This window comes from Orycteropus afer, unplaced genomic scaffold, assembly GCF_000298275.1.
Source record: "Orycteropus afer afer isolate SDZICR_OR568_19922 unplaced genomic scaffold, OryAfe1.0 scaffold00109, whole genome shotgun sequence".
Taxonomy (NCBI): Eukaryota; Metazoa; Chordata; class Mammalia; order Tubulidentata; family Orycteropodidae; genus Orycteropus; species Orycteropus afer.
The window spans coordinates 5,166,416-5,182,705 of NW_006921696.1; the positions used below are offsets into that span (position 1 = coordinate 5,166,416).

Here is a 16,290-nt window from a genome sequence, read left to right on the forward strand (position 1 = left end):
ATAACAGCAGATATCTAAATGAATGTATATGAGAAGTGAAATTATTCAAAACCACTGCAGAAAGAAAAAAAAATTTCTACAATTCCAGGAAGGGTAATTTCAAGTGATTTTAAAGCATCTTAACACATAAAGTTGTATGCAGACTTTAAAAGAAGAGGACGGGGGTGAGTTCTGTAACTAAATAGCTGACTTTATCATTTTCATGAACTAAAATGTTTTAGTTTAATTTAAAGTAATGAATATTTACACCTTGTTTTGTTTATGGACAGATTTACAGACATTTGGGGAAAAGAGGAATTTAAACCACACAACTCAGATTTTAGAAGAGAATATATTACTAAGTTTTAAGCTTCTAAAAAAGTAAAGAGTTCATTCTTTTCCATCATAATCCTCTAAGAGACTTGAAGAGGACATCAGAAATATATTATACCATTTTAAATTGAATTATACCTTTTCTAGTTTCCATTTAACTATAAGCTATAAATAACAGTAAAGAAGCCTTAGTCTTCTCTACCCTCCCATGCTTTTTTCCACAGAAACTCAATTGAAGATCATATAAATAATAGAACTTAATGTGATCATTTTATGAACAGCATTTTAGAAGTGAGAACTACGTTATTCCTACATGCTTTTACAATTGGGAAAGCAGAACAATAAAAAAATGTGGTCTCAGCTGAGAGAGACAAAGAACACATTGAAGAAGCAGAGAACACCGGTGCAGGGAATACATAACCTGCAAACAAAACCTAAATGGTATAATATATTCATCTGGGGGTTTTCTTATAGTTGAAAGATAAAGTATACTTCACAGACAGAAAGATAAATGAAGACATGCTTTCTTGGCAACTGTCCCTCCAAGCACAAGCAAGCAAGCCAACTTTATTGCAAATTGTTCTTTTAATTTTTTACTTTTGGATAGAGGTGGGGTATGTTTCAAATATACAAAATCTCAACCTGAATATTTAATTCCTATAACCTTAGTTACTCTATAAACATACAAGAAAATACTGCATTTTCATTTTTCTAAACTTGATACATATACTTTCATATCTTACTTTCTTTCATCAGCTACTTCCATACCAATTGCTCCTGTTTCAGTATGAATGAAAAAACTGAAAAAAATTATGTCACAGGTCAATGAATTCACATCACTCACCTGCACACCTACAGTTTTAATTGGCAGCAAGAAGGCATTCAGTGAATGCAGACTCGTAATTTGCATCAGCTTCTCCTGATCCTCTTCTGTTGTACAGGCTTTGACTCTTTGTAACAGTGTATGTGGCTGAGAAAATCAGAAATTTCTTCAGGTTTCAAGAAGTGAGGTACTTACTCTTTTGGTACATATGAATTATGTATCTTATATGTCTACACTTACTGGATTATAGCAGATCATATTTCATATCTACTTGAATTGTATGTGCCATACAGTATACCAGAAATTCATTCATGAGAGCTAAAGCTGTGAAAAGATGTAAAATCTCAAGATAAATCTCAAGATAAAAACTACAAATTAGATTTACATATGTCAAGGCTTTAATCCTGTCATCAGCAACATGACACCCCACCTGTACCAAACCTTCTCCTTATTTCTAATACTCTGCCATAAAGTCACTTTGTCTGAAATTAATACAACTCCACCAACTTCCCTTTTTGGTTTGTCAGTTGCCTAGTACGTTTCATCGTTCTTTTACTGTCACTCTATTCCTAGGTATTAGGACTATCTCATGTAAACAAATTATATTTTAATTTAGTTTGACAATTCACCAGTCCTTTTAATTAATTTAGGGTTAATGATAGGGTTGAATTTCATTCTACTATCTTAATCTATACCTTCTATTTGCCTCACTCTTTATGGCTTATTTCTTTCCTTTACTTTGAATTGATTTCCCTCAGCTCAGGTCCTTCTCCTTTACTGGGTTTGACCCGAAACCATTTCTGTTCTTTTAGTAGTTCCCTTTAAGTGTTATAGTATGCATAGTTAACAAAAGAGAGTCGCTGTCCTCCCTGCAAATAATAAACTTTTGAATACTTTTAACTCCAGTCAAACCCCTTTTTCACTTTTGTGCTAGTTTAACTATACCTAGTTATATATTTTTAATAAATACTAAAATGTAGAGGGCAATATTTGTTTTATGTAGTCCATGTTCATTTCAATTCTACCCATTTACAATTTATATTCTTTATATCTCAGACCTTCCTTCTGGGATCTTCTTGCTTCTCCTTAAGTCAATCTTTTAAAACAGTGGTTCTCAACCCTACCTGCATACTCAAATTACTTGGGATGCTCAAGTCCCAGACCAATGAAGAATTTCTGAGGATATGGGATCCAGGTATAGTATACTTCAAATGATGCCAAATGATTCTAATACACAGCCAGGCTGACAACCACTGCTTTTAATTTCTTAAGTAAGGGACTGTTGGTAGCAAATGCTGTTTATCTGAAAATCTCTTTATTTTGCCTTAGTTCTTAGAAGAAAGGTTAGTCAAAAATCTAACAGTTTAAAATTATTTTCTCTTGTCATCATAAAGTCCTCTTGTTTTTACTGTTGCTTTCAGAATAACACACTTTCCTGTGAAGAACTGATCTTTTTTTTTACTGTGGCTGCTTTGTTTTTGGTAGACTGCAGCTTCACTAAGGTATGCCTACAAGGTATCAAATTCCTTTCCTTTATCCTGCTTAGGATGTGTTATATTTCCTGAATCTGAAGTATCATGTCTTTCACCAGTTTAAAGAAATTCAAATATTTTGTCTATGATCTACTTCTGGATATATGTTAGAGCTGACTTTCCCACTTTATCCTCTACATCTCCGTATCTCTTAGCCTCTTCTATCCATATTTTCTCTTTGATGTTCTGTTCCAAATTTTAGATAATTTTTTTACATCTGTCATCTCATTCACTAAATCTCTCTTGAGCTGTTTTTAATTTCTAGCTGTTTTCATTTCTAGGACTCAGCTGTGTTCTTTTTCTAGTTTGCCTGGTCATTTAGTCTCTTACACTTTATTCTTATTTTCAACAGCTTCTTTTACTTCTATTTACTTTATTTATAATCTCTATCTGCTAATTCCAGCATCTGAAATCTTTGAAGGTCTGGTTCTGCTAGTGTTTCTAGTAACTCTCATTCACAGCACATTAATTCGATACTTGCTTTGTCTTTTTTTTATTGTAAGTTCATATTTGCTAGGACTCTATTATCCACATCTTTGGAGTTCAGTTGAAGACACTCCAGAGAAAATTTACATTGCTTCTTTCCTGACTCTTGGAGGTACTACTAACCCAAGACCTTTAAATTAAAATTCCTAGCTTAGTTTTTTCAGATCACACCAATTCATGAATTTAGGCCCCAAATCATAGAAGGACTGGGAGAGTTTTCCATTCAACCTCAATTTGGAGGGAAGGTATTGCTGAGTATGAAGATCTCTGATCCAATTCACAACCCCTTTATGGACTCAAGGTCTCATATTCATCCACCTATATATGAATGGAATTGATAAAACCAAAGCTCTAGACCATATAGGATTAGGACCTGCCTTGGGACAGCAGACAGCTTTAGTTTCCAATTCATTTCTGGCTCAATGGGTTTCCCTTACTTTCTTACAATGCATATGGGAAAACATTTTGAAATTCTTCACCTAGCATATTTAGGGAATTCAGGGTACCCAGTTTGTTATGTCACTAGAAACAGACAACTACATTTAAGAGTCTGTTGACTACTTTCTTGATTGTCATTTCAAAATGTATTATGCTGAATTTTCAAATGATGAAACCCTAATAAATTCGCTGTAAATATTATTTACAAGAATCCATTCAATAGTTTGGGTTGACTAGCATGTCTTTTTAAAGCACTTATAATGAATAAGTTCAATGCAAATTATAACCTTTTTAACACTTGCAGAAAAATCAGCTACGATTTTCAAAATATTGTTGGTTTCAGGAAAGTCCTTACAAATATAAGGTTCTTCAGCACATATTACTCTGATTGCCAGGCCAGGACCTAAAGATAAACATAATAATGGTATTTAATATAAACTTTATATTTAATGTAAAAATTTAATATAAAATGCCAATATTTCTAAAACATAAAATTCTTCCAAAAATTAAAATCCATCTGCTATCATAGTTAAGTGTCTTAAAAGTGTTTAATTTTGAATATAGCTATTAATTTCCCAGCTAACTCCTCACTTTTTTTAGAATGCATCAATTCTATCAATATCAATGATTTCTATTTTTGATAGTGCACGTATGTCTCAAAATTCTGTAATCAGTATTTGTAATTCACAATATATTCCTATTTTAAAGATTTTATTAAGGAAATTCTCAGACATACACAAAAGTAAAGAGGATAGTATAATTATGCATCTTACATCTATCATCCAGCTTGAACTACTAATCTACTTTTAGGAAAAGTAGTTTAAGTTTTAAAAGAAAGAAAGAGAAAAAGGAGTTTTAACTACAAAAGATCTGAACTGGTATTTCTATTTTATCAAATACTTAAAAGGATAAAACACAAACTATGCATGCCTCCAAGAAAAAGTAAATTCGGCTGCTTTATTAGAACAAATGAAAAGATACATTTACTACTACAATAAAAACATCACTAGAGATGCCTAGGTTAGAGATAAAACCACTGCTGTGTCCAATGAATCCTGTCTCATCTCTCTTCTTTAGAATAAATAACTTCTTTAAAATAGTTTAATTTTTTAAATTTAAATACAAATACTATGTGAAATGAGTATTTAATAAAGTATATAACAAAACCAAACTCACTGCCATCGAGTCACTTACAACTCATAATGACCCCCACTGGGTTTCCAATGCTCTAAATCTTTATGGAAACACATTGCCTCATCTTTCTTCTGCAGAGTGGCTAATGCATTTGAACCACTGACCTGGTTAGCAACCAAATGTCTTAACCACTGTACCACCAAAGCCCATTACAGTACATACAGCAGATACTAAAAAGAATGTTTATCTCCCACTCACCTTTTCCTTTATCTTATATGCTACTTATTTCTGAGATGATAAATTATTTCAAAATTGTCTGAATTTATTTTTCTTCAATATGAAGGTCATGTGGCAAATCAAACTGAATTCAATTCTATTACTTACCTGGAAATGGATGCCTGGAAACTAACTCTTCTGGAAGTCCAAGTTCTCTGCCTAAAATTCTCACTTCATCTTTATGAAAATCTTTCAGAGGTTCTATTACTTTTCCCTACAAGGAGAAAAAAGCCAATCAATACAAATTAGCAACATGACATAGAAAACAAAGAGTAAAAAATTATTGGCTTTTCCTGTTGTCTTTTTCCTTGGATTAAAAATGAGAGATGAAAATGACTATGATTTCTTCAACTAAACAATTTATTTTTAAAATAAAAACCAATATATTGTCAAAATGTAGACACAGCCACTATAGTTTCAGAAGACCTCAAAACAATGTTTAGTAAAAATTATAAGAACACTAAGAGCAATTTCCATGATACAGTAGAAAAAAGTAGTAATAAATGCATCTTTTAAAGGATTTTCTCCTACATGATTCTGAGGAATTAGATAAATAATTCCGTGGTCTTCTTAGTTCTCTTTAAAACTATTTTAACTAAGTTGTTATTGTTGTTATGTGCCATCAAGTCGGACCCAACTCATAGCGACCCCTCCTTGGGTTTCCAAGGCAGTATCACTATGGAAGTAGATTGTCTCATCTTCCTTCCAAGGAATGGCCTTTTAAATATATCAGGGCAAACTTACCCACTGTTATGGACTGAACTGTGTCTCCCCAAAATATATGCTGTAAATCATAACCTCTATGCCTATGCTTATAATCCCATTTGGGAATGGTTCATCTTTGTTACATTACTGAGGCAGGATAAGTGTAGGGTTTGTCTCGAGTCAGTCTCTTTTGAGATATAGAAGAGATGAAACAAGCAAGCAAAACAAACAGGGATGAGGAAAAACATGCCAAGTCACATGAACATCACCCCGGAACAGAAGCTCAAAAGGGACATAGATCTTCCTCCAAAACTGACAAAGAGAGTGAACCTTCCCCTAGAGCTGGCGCCCTGAATACAGACTTATGGCCTCCTAAATTGTGAGAAAATAAAGTTCTCCTTATTATAGCCAGCCACTTGTGATATTTCTGTTACAGCAGCACTAAATAACTAAAACGCCCACCTTCTCTGATCTAGTTCCCATAAGAATACAAGGCAATTAGAAAATATCATTAGAGTTTCAAAATTAACTCTCCAAATGATACCTTCAAGAAGTGAAAATACAGAAATGGGAGCCATGACATGAACAGATATATGCACACCCACGTTCACTATAGCATTATTCACAACAGTAGAAAGATGAAAACAACCGCAGATGGACAAATGGATAAACAAACCTGGGTTCATACACAACAGAATAGTATATGCAATGTTAAAGAATAACAATCAATCTGTGAAACACCTCATAACATAGATGAACCTACAGGACATTATATGCTGAGTGAAATTAATCAATTACAAAAGTACAAATATTGTACGAGACCACCATTGTAAAAAGAAAAGGTTTACATACAAAAAGAACATTCTTTGAAGGTTACCAGGGGTGGGAGAAAAAGGGAAGGTAAATCACTAAATCTAGGGTAGACAAGTACTAACTTGGGTGAAAAGACACACAATATACAATAAAGGAGACATGTGCACAAAACGATCAATGCAGTAGAAGACACAAGGAGGAATACAAGAGTTGAAGGCAACAAAGGTGATTATTATTACATACACAATCCTGCAATAAAAGTAATGACTAATCTACCAGTGGATACAAAGAGACACTCAAGCTGAACAGGGGTGGGAAGGCAAATGGGACTATACCTAATATTTGATAAAGGATATCACTACCCTCTGTATTTGGATGTGCTGCAAATATATCCATGAATGTAGCAGAGCATCCAAAAAAAAAAAAAACTCACTGCCACTGAGTTGATTCTGACTCATAGCGACCCTTCCTTGGGTTTCCAGGGCAGTATCTCTACGAAGTAGATTGCCCGCTCTTCTTCCGAGGAGTGGCTGGTGGGTTTGAACCACCAGCCTTCTGATTAGCAGTCAAATGCCTTAGGCACTATGCCACCAGAGCTCCTGTAGTAGAGCATACAGGTAGTCAAAGCTATGGAAGCTTCTTAATCAAAAACAAACACTTTAAGGAAATGAGTTGCTGGGCATAAGGGCTCAGATACAGAGTCTCAGGGGATACTAAGATTAACTGGCATAACACAGTCCATGAAGAAAATGTTCTACATCTTACTTTGGTGAGCAATGTCTTGGGTCTTAAAAGCTTGAGTGGTCATCTAAGGTGCAACTATTGTCTCTTCTGCTCTGGAGCAAAGAAGAGTGAAGAAAATCAAAGATGCTAGCAAACAGTCTAAAGGACATTAATGGTCCACATGAAACCCAGCCTTCATGACACTGAGACCAGAAAAACTACACGGTGCCTTGCTACCACTGCTGACTACTCTGAAAGGGATCACAATAAGTGGCCCTAGATAGAGTGAGAGAAAAAGGTGGAACAAAACTCAAAATGATAAAAAAGACCAGGCTTACTGGTCAGATGAAGATTGGTGGAACCTCAGAGATTATGGCCCTTAGACACCCTTCAAGCCAGGAATTGAACTCAACCCTGTGACTCAACTTTCAGTCAATCAATGGGTGGGCCTAAAAGGTGAACCATAAAATCAGGAGGGTATGCAGTCATTAGAGGAATCAACCATATGAGATCAAAACCACTGCCATCGAGTCGATTCTGACTCATAGTGATCCTTTTAGGACAGAGCAGAAATGACCTACAGGGTTTCTGAGGCTGTAAATCTTCATGGACGCATGTTCCCTCATCTTTCTTCCATAGAGCAGTTGATGGGTTTGAACCACAGACCTTTTGGAGCAGACCTATGCTTTAACCACTATGCCATGAGATCAAGAGGGCAGCATTTGCCCAGGGATAGAAGTAGGATGATGAAAGAGATGGGAAGAAGGGACAAAGGGAAAGAGTAGGTGTAGGAAGGAAGTAGAAAGAATGCTGTTGTACTGCAGGAACTGCAGTGAGTGTCATAAAACAGAGTTTGTATGGACTATTGAATGGAAAACCAATTTGCTCTATAAACTTTCACCCAAATCACAAAAAAAGATAACTCACAGATTGGGCAAAATATTTGCAAATCATGTACCTGATAAGAGACTGGTAGCCTCTGGTAACTGGTAACTGAATATATAAGGAACTATTACAACTCAATAACAAAAAGATAAATAAACTGATTTTAATAGGGCAAATTATCTAAACAGACATTCTCCAAGAGGATACATGAATGGCCAATAATTATGACATGAAAAAATGCTAACCATCATTAGCAAAAGAGAGATGAAAATCAAAATCACAATGAGGTAACACTAAAATCATAATAGTTAACAAGAATTGGTGAAGATTTGCAGACACTAGAATCCTTATGGAACCCTCTAGTCTCTCCAAATTTTCACAATGAGGAAATGGAAGATTTTTACCAACTTCTGCAGTCTGAAATTGACGAAACATGCAATCAAGATGTGCTGACTACCACCAATGATTTAAATGCAAAAGTTGGAAACAAACAAGAATCACCAGTTGCTGGAAAATATGGCCATGGTGATAGAAATGACACTGGAGATGGCATGATAGAATTATGCAAGATCAATGACTTATACACTGCAAATACCACTTTTCAACAACATATGTGGTGGCTATTCATGTAGGCTTCACCAGATAGAGCACACAGGAATCAGACAGACTACATCTGTGGAAAGAGGTGATGGAGAAGCTCAGTATCTTCAGCCAAAACAAGGCTAGGAGCTGATGGTGGAACAGACCATCAGTTGCTCATATGCAAGTTCAAGTTGAAGCTGAAGACAATTAAAACAAGTCCACCAGAGACAAAATATGACCTTGAATATATCCCTCCTCAATTTAGAGACGGCCTAAAGAATAGATTCGATGCACTGAACACCAATGACCAAAAATCAGACAAACTGTGGGATGATATCAAGAACATCATCATGAAGAAAGCAAAAGATCATTAAAAAGACAGGAAAAGAAGACAAGACCAAAATGGATGTCAGAAGAGACTCTGAAAATTGCCCTTGATCGGAGAGTAGCTAAAGCAAATGGAAGAAATGACAAGATAAAAAGCTGAACAGAAGGTTTTAAAAAGCAGCTGGAAAAAGACAAAGTCAATTACTATAATGAAATGTGCAAAGACCTGGAGTTAGAAAACCAAAAGGGAAAAACACGTTCAGCATTTCTCAAGCTGAAAGAACTGAAGAGAAAATGTAAGCCTCGAGTTGCAATACTGAAAGTTACTATGGGCTATATATTGAATGATGTAGGAAACATCAAAAAAAGATGAAAGGAATACACAGAGTCACCGTACCAAAAAGAACTGGTCGATGTTCATCCATTTCAGGAAGCGGCATATGATCAAGAACCAGTAGTGCTCAAGGAAGTAGAAGCTGCACTGAAGGAACTGGCAAAGAACAAAGTTCCAGGAATTGACAGAATATCCACTGAGATATTTCACCAAACAGATGCTGCTCTGAAGACTCTCACTCATCTATGCCAAGAAATTTGGAAGATAGCTACCTGGGTAATTGACTGTAAGGTATCCATATTTGTACCCATTCCAAAGAAAGGTGTTACTACAAAGTGTGGAAATTATCAAATAATATCATTAATATCACATGCAAGTAAAATCCTACTGAAGATAATTCAAAACCGGTTGCTGTTCTATACTGAAAAAGAAGTTCCAAAAACGCAAGCTAGATACAGAAGAGGATGTGGAAGGAAGGATATCATTGCTGATGTCAGATGGATCTTGGCTGAGAGCAAAGAATGCTAGAAGGATGTTTACTTGTGTTTTACTGACTATGCAAAAGCATTCAACTGTGTGGATCTTGACAAATTATGGATAACATTGAGAAGAATTCCAGAACACTTAATTGTGCTCATGAGGAACCTGTACGAAAACCAGGAGGCTGCCATTCGAACAAAACAAGAGGATATAGCATGTTTTAAATTCAGGAAGGGTTGTATTCTTTCACCATACTTATTCAATCTGTATACTGAGCAAATAATCTCAGAAGCTGGACTATATGAAGAACAGCATGACATCAGGATTAGAGGAAGATTCGTTAACAACCTGTTACATGGAGATGACACGATTTGGCTTACTTAAAGTGAAGATGACTTGAAGCACTTACTGATGAAGATTAAAGACTAAAGTCTGCAGTATGAATTACATTTCTACATAAGGAAAACGAAAATCCTCACAACTGGACCAATAAACAGCATCACGATAAATGCAAAAAGTTTGATGTTGCCAAAGATTTCATATTACTTGGTTCCACAATCAACACAAACGGAAGCAGCAGTTGAGACATCGGACAACATAGTGCACTGGGCAAACCTACTGCAAACAACCTCTTTCAGGCGAAGAGCAAAGCTGTCTCTCTGAAAGACTAAGGTGTGCCTAGGACCCAAGCCATGGAATTTTCAATCACCTCATATGTATGTGAGAGCTAGACAACGAATAAGGAAGACCGAAGAAGAGTTGATGCTTTTGAGTTGTGGTGCTAGTGAAGAGTATTCGAAGTACCATGGATTGTCAGAAGAACAAACAAATCTGTCCTGGAAGACATGCACCAGAATGCTCTGGAATAAAGAATGGTCAGTCAGACTTCATCTCACCTACTTTGGCTGTGTTGTCAGAAAAGACCATTCTTGGAAAAGGATACCACGCTTGGTCAATGAAAATGTGGAAGGCCCTCCATGAAACAAATTGACACAGTGGCTGCAACAATGGGTTCAAGTATAGCAAAGATCATGAGGCTGGCACAGAACCAGGCAGTGTTTTGTTCTATTGTACATAGGGTCAGTATGAGTCAGAGATGACTCAACAGCACCTAACAATAACAGAACTCTCAAAGACTGCTTAGAAAACTGTGAAATGGTATAGCTGTTTTGAAAACACTTTGGTAGGTCATCAAAATGTTAAACACAGAATTACTGTATGACCCAGCAGTTCAAATTCTATGTATACACTTCCACGAAATGAAAACATTTATCTACAGAAGCTTACAATGAATGTTCATATCAGCATTGCCTATTAAGGCAAAAAGTAGAAACAATCCAAATGTCCATCAACTGTACATAAAAGGTAATATATCACTACAATGGAACATTGTTGGTAGCTTAGTGCCTAAGACACTTGACGGCTAACCAGAAGGCTGGAGGTTCAAACCCACCAGCCACTCCTCAGAAGGAAGGTTGGGCAAGCTACTTCCGTAGCGATACTGCCTCAGAAACCCACGGACAGATCTGTTGGGTCTGACTCGACGGTACATAACAATGGAACATTATCTAGCAATAAAAAGAAAAGTAATGATACTTGCTCTAACATGGATGAAACTTGAAAACATTATGCTAAATGAAAGAAGCAGCTAATCACAAAACACCACATATTGTATGATTCCATTTGTATGACTTATCCAGAATAGGCAAAAATCTAGAGACAGAAATTAGATTGTGATTACATTAGGGCTGGGGTGATGGAGGTGTGAAGGGAAATAAAATGAGTAGTGACTGCCAATGGTTATAATGTGTCTTCTGTAGGATGATGGGAAATATTTTAAGATTAGATTGTGGTGATGGTTGCATAACCCTGCGAATATACACTTTACATGAGTGAACTGAATATTGTATAAAAAACGTTATTAGAAGGAAAGTAAGTTGGGATAGACACAGGAAAGGGAAACTCTCCATATATCTACATTATGGCAAAGTTTCTCCAAGTTTTTACCTCTTCTCTCAACTTTCTGATAAGCTCTGTGTCATTGTGATGTGTTTTGATGAGTTCAGCTTTGCCACTTGCAACAAGGGATGCACTCTCAATTAAATCAGGTCGTAAAGTACCCTGGGCAAGAAAAACTTCCTCTGGTTTCAGGTTCATTTCTCCAATTACTTCATTGGCAATCTATAACCAAGGACAGGAAAACAGGCTTTTAACAGACAAATCTTTAAAAAAAGCAGTATTTTATACTTACAAACAAATTTCTAAGAACCTTTCTGTAACCTGACCAGGAGATGATATTCAATAACCCCCAAAATAAACACACTTAAGAAATGTGCTTTAACAGTATTCAAAAAGGTAAGCAAACATTCCCTTCAAAAGCCTGAAATTCAGCCACTGAAATACTAAAAAATTAAAGTCCAAAATCAATTGAAAACACTTATTCTTGAACAATTAAAACAACAACCTGCAACATAAGTCTATGTTTTATGTTTAAATGTGAAACAATTTCTACTGATCAACATTATAACAGTATATAATAAAATTCTCACCGCTTTCCCCCAAAAAAAGGAACAAAGGAAAGAATCACAATTAGTCAGACAATTTTGTTATTTGACATAATGACAAGGTGAAACTAGTAATAAAATCCTAATAAAAAGCAGTACATACTGAAGATATTAAAAAGAAAGATACCTTAACAAAAGTATCCCCAATGATTTTTCTTTTCTCCTCAGGACTTGTAGTCATATTTAATGTTTTGCTAATCCTTTTTCGTGGGGTCCTATCTTCATCTGATATTGGTAGAGTTGTTGTTCCATTGTAGAAAGAATGAGCAGCATTTATCACTGGAGGAGACAGGAAAAGTATATTTGTTAAACTTACAATAAGTAAATCATAAATAACAGGTCAAACTATAGAAAGAAAATCCAAGTAAATCCTTTGATCTTCCCTAAGTTTCCCTACATATCCCAGAACTACTAGTAAGCTATAATTAACAGATTTCAGATTTCAGCATTCATGAAATTTTGTTCTTTTAAGAATCTGTGGCATTTATGGCAAGTAGCAACTGGGATCTTAAACATTACCAAGCAGCCATCTAGATGTAATGATAGGTCTCTCCTCATCCAGAACAAAGAAAAATAAAGAAAAAACTAATTGGAAACAATTAGTCCAAGCAACTGGTAAACCATGCAATCCTCAGCCTATACAACTATGAGACCAGAAGAACTAGATGCCCATCTACCAGCGTCAACCACTCGGAGAGGGATCTGTATTGAAGATCCTGGAATAGAGTGGGAGGATAATGTGAAACAAAACTCAAAATCAATATAAAAAAAAAAAATAAGGGGGGGTGGAGGTAGGGAGTGGGTGACCAGGTTTGCTGGTCTGATAGAGCCTGATGAAACTACTGAGACTATGGCCCCTAGCTGCCCTTCAGGTCTGGAAATGAACGCACTTCAGTGGCTTCCAACCAAACAAAAGACAGGCATATGAGCTGAACATTTACATTAGGTAGACATACTCCTTGGAATGATCAAGCATGGGAAAATAGAAGGGTTGTGTATGCACAGGGAGACAGCTCGGGGGACAGGAGTACATGGGAGGGAAGAAATAATAAAGGAAGTGGGAGGAGAGCTGTTGCACTGTGGGAGACTGCAGTCAATGTCATGAGACAAAGTGCATATGAGCTGCTGTATGGAAAGTGAATTTGCTCTGAAAACTTTCACCCAAATCACAAAAAAAAAAAAAAACTGTGGCATTTAATGATCAAGGGCTGTAATATCAAAAGTATGCTGGCTGCACTATTTACAACAGCAAAAAAATGGAAACAACCTACATGCCCATCAACAGAAGAATGGATAACCAAACTATCGTACATACACACAATGGAATACTAAGCAATCCTAAAGAATGTAGAATCTGCAAAACACTATAACATGGATGAACTTAGAGTATACTATTGCTAAGTGAAATAAGTCAATCACAGAAGCACAAATATAATATGAGTTCATTATTGTAAAAAGTCAAGGAAAGGTTTATATACAGAAGGAAACTTTCTTTGTTGGTTACCAGGGGTGGGAGGGGATAGGAAGGAACACAGTTTAAAAAGAAAAATGCACTGATCCACGTTACTTTAGTTTTGTGTATTTCACTGTAAATAAATTATATTTCAATAAAATGTATTTTTTAAATTGTTCCACCTACTACTTTGGCGAGTAGCGACTGGGACCTTAAAAGCTAGGAAGCTGCCATCTAGATGTAACAACGGGTCTCTCCTCATCAAGAAGAAAGAAGAAAACCAAAATTAATGGAAACAATCAGTCCTAGAGACTGGTACACCATCAAATCTGCAACCTATACAACTATGAGACCAGAAGAACTAGATGGTGCCCAGCTACCACTGCCATCCACTTGGAAGGGATGTAGGAGATCCTGCATAAAGACGGAGAACAATGTGGAACAAAACTCAAAATCATTTGGAGGCAAAAAAAAAAAAAAAGAAGGTGGGGACCAGGTTTGCTGGTCCAATAGAGCCTGGTGGAACCACTGAGACTATGGCCCCTAGCTGCCCTTCAGGTCTGGAACTGAACCCACAACTGTGGTTTCCAGCCAAACAAAGTACAGGCATGTGAGTTAAACATTTACCTCAAGTAGACACACGCCCTGGAGAGAACAATCATGGGAGAAGGAAGGGCTGCTTATGCACAGGGAGATAGCTCAGGGTGCAGAAGAGTATGAAGGGATGGACACTGGGAGGAGGTAACTATGGGGAGGAAGTGGGAGGGGAGCTGCTGCATTGTAAATTTTGGTCAATGACATGAGACAAAGTATATGTGAACTGCTGTATGAAAAGTGAATTTACTCTGTAAATCTTCACCCAAATCCTAATTAAAAAAAAAAAAAATGAAAAGGGACCAGTGGAACACAGGAACCTGCTTACATGATCCTGAGACCCGAACTAAATGGTGCCCGACCAATGCCAACCACTCAGAAAAGAATCAAAATTGGAGATACTGGATAGAGTGGAAGAAAATTTCAAAAACATAAAAAAGACCAGGACTATTGGTTGGATAGAGACGGGTACAACCCCCAAGACTATGACCCTAGGTTATACTTCAGGCCTGGAATTGGACTTACTCCAATGACTCAACTCTCAGCCAAACAACAGACAGGCCTGTGAGCTGAAAAAACTACACCAGGGAGATGAACTCCTTACAACAGTCAACCATGGGAGATCAGAAGGGCAGCATTTGCACAGGGAGAAAACTAGACAGGCAGGAATGCATAGGTAAGAAGGGCACAGGGTAGGAGTAACTGCACAGAGGAGGTGGGAAAAGGCTGTTACATTGTGGGGATTATAATCAATATAACAAAACATGTATGAACTATTGAATGTAAAATGAATCTGCTTTGTAAAATTGCACCCAAATCACAATAAAAAGTTAAAACAAAACAAAAAGTATGCTAGCTGCTTCTCCTCTGTTCAGTGCTCCAAGAGAGGAACAAGAGCAAGTCACAAGCAGAACAGCCCCAGTAAAGTCAAAAGTACTGATTCACATACAAGGTGTCAAAGTCCCAAAAACTACACACTGACTAGTCTCTCGAAGTGCTAATGTTTATGGACATATATCTAGCAAGCCTTTCCTGTCCTTTTATATACAATCTAACTAAAATTTCTTATTTGGTAGTAAGGCTTAACAACTAATAGACCTCACCTAACATGTCAAGACAGCTAGCTATTTCATTAGGGGACCTCCAATGAATTTGTAGGTCTTTCTCTTAAGCTGGTCAAATACCCTAGAAAAGACACTTTCAATCTTCAGCTTACCAATACTTTGGTAGTTGAACAGGAAGTGGAAGGAGGGGGTGTCAATCATTCAGTATATTGATTTTTACTTAATTCTATTGCCCTTAATGTAGAATCTTCCTTCCACCCTCAATTATGCTTGGTTTAGTATGCTAAAGTTCAGAGACTCTCTTTTAGCCCTCTCTAGAGAATAACCCTATAGTCTTCTGCTACAGTGGGACAGCTACAGTTTGCTCCCATGTTATGGAAAGGATTTTTTTTTCAAATTTTCAACAAACTCCTATTTTAGGCTCACTCATAAACCTCTGCCCTAAAAGGAATGCAATGCTTCCAATTCCTAAGCCTTCCTAGAATTCTGCAGCACAAATCAGCTTGCTCTTTGTTAGCTTCCCCCACTAAGGTTTTGGCCTCCTCCATTCTATTATGTACCAGGAGCTCTGGTGGTGCAGTGCTTAAGGCATCTGACTGCTAACCAGAAGGCTGATAGTTCAAACCCACTAGCCACTCCTCGGAAGGAAGATTAGACAACCTACCTCCGTAAAAATTGTTGTTGTTGTTGTTATGTGCCGTCGAGTCGGCCCCGACTCATAGCGACCCCTCCTTGGGTTTCCGAGGCAGTATCACTACGGAAGTA

At 36.7% G+C, this 16,290-nt stretch overlaps 1 protein-coding gene across 1 annotated transcript in view; it reads right to left on the reverse strand.

The window, feature by feature from the left end:
* GMPS (guanine monophosphate synthase) overlaps positions 1–16,290 on the reverse strand; it is a 136,891-nt gene that overhangs the window by 7,594 nt on the left and 113,007 nt on the right. The window contains exons 8-12 of the mRNA XM_042781344.1: positions 12,542–12,693; positions 11,858–12,031; positions 5,110–5,215; positions 3,879–3,994; positions 1,157–1,282 (exon numbers count right to left, since the gene is read on the reverse strand). Of these exons, the coding sequence (XP_042637278.1) occupies positions 1,157–1,282; positions 3,879–3,994; positions 5,110–5,215; positions 11,858–12,031; positions 12,542–12,693 (674 nt within the window). The remainder of the gene's footprint in view (positions 1–1,156; positions 1,283–3,878; positions 3,995–5,109; positions 5,216–11,857; positions 12,032–12,541; positions 12,694–16,290) is intronic.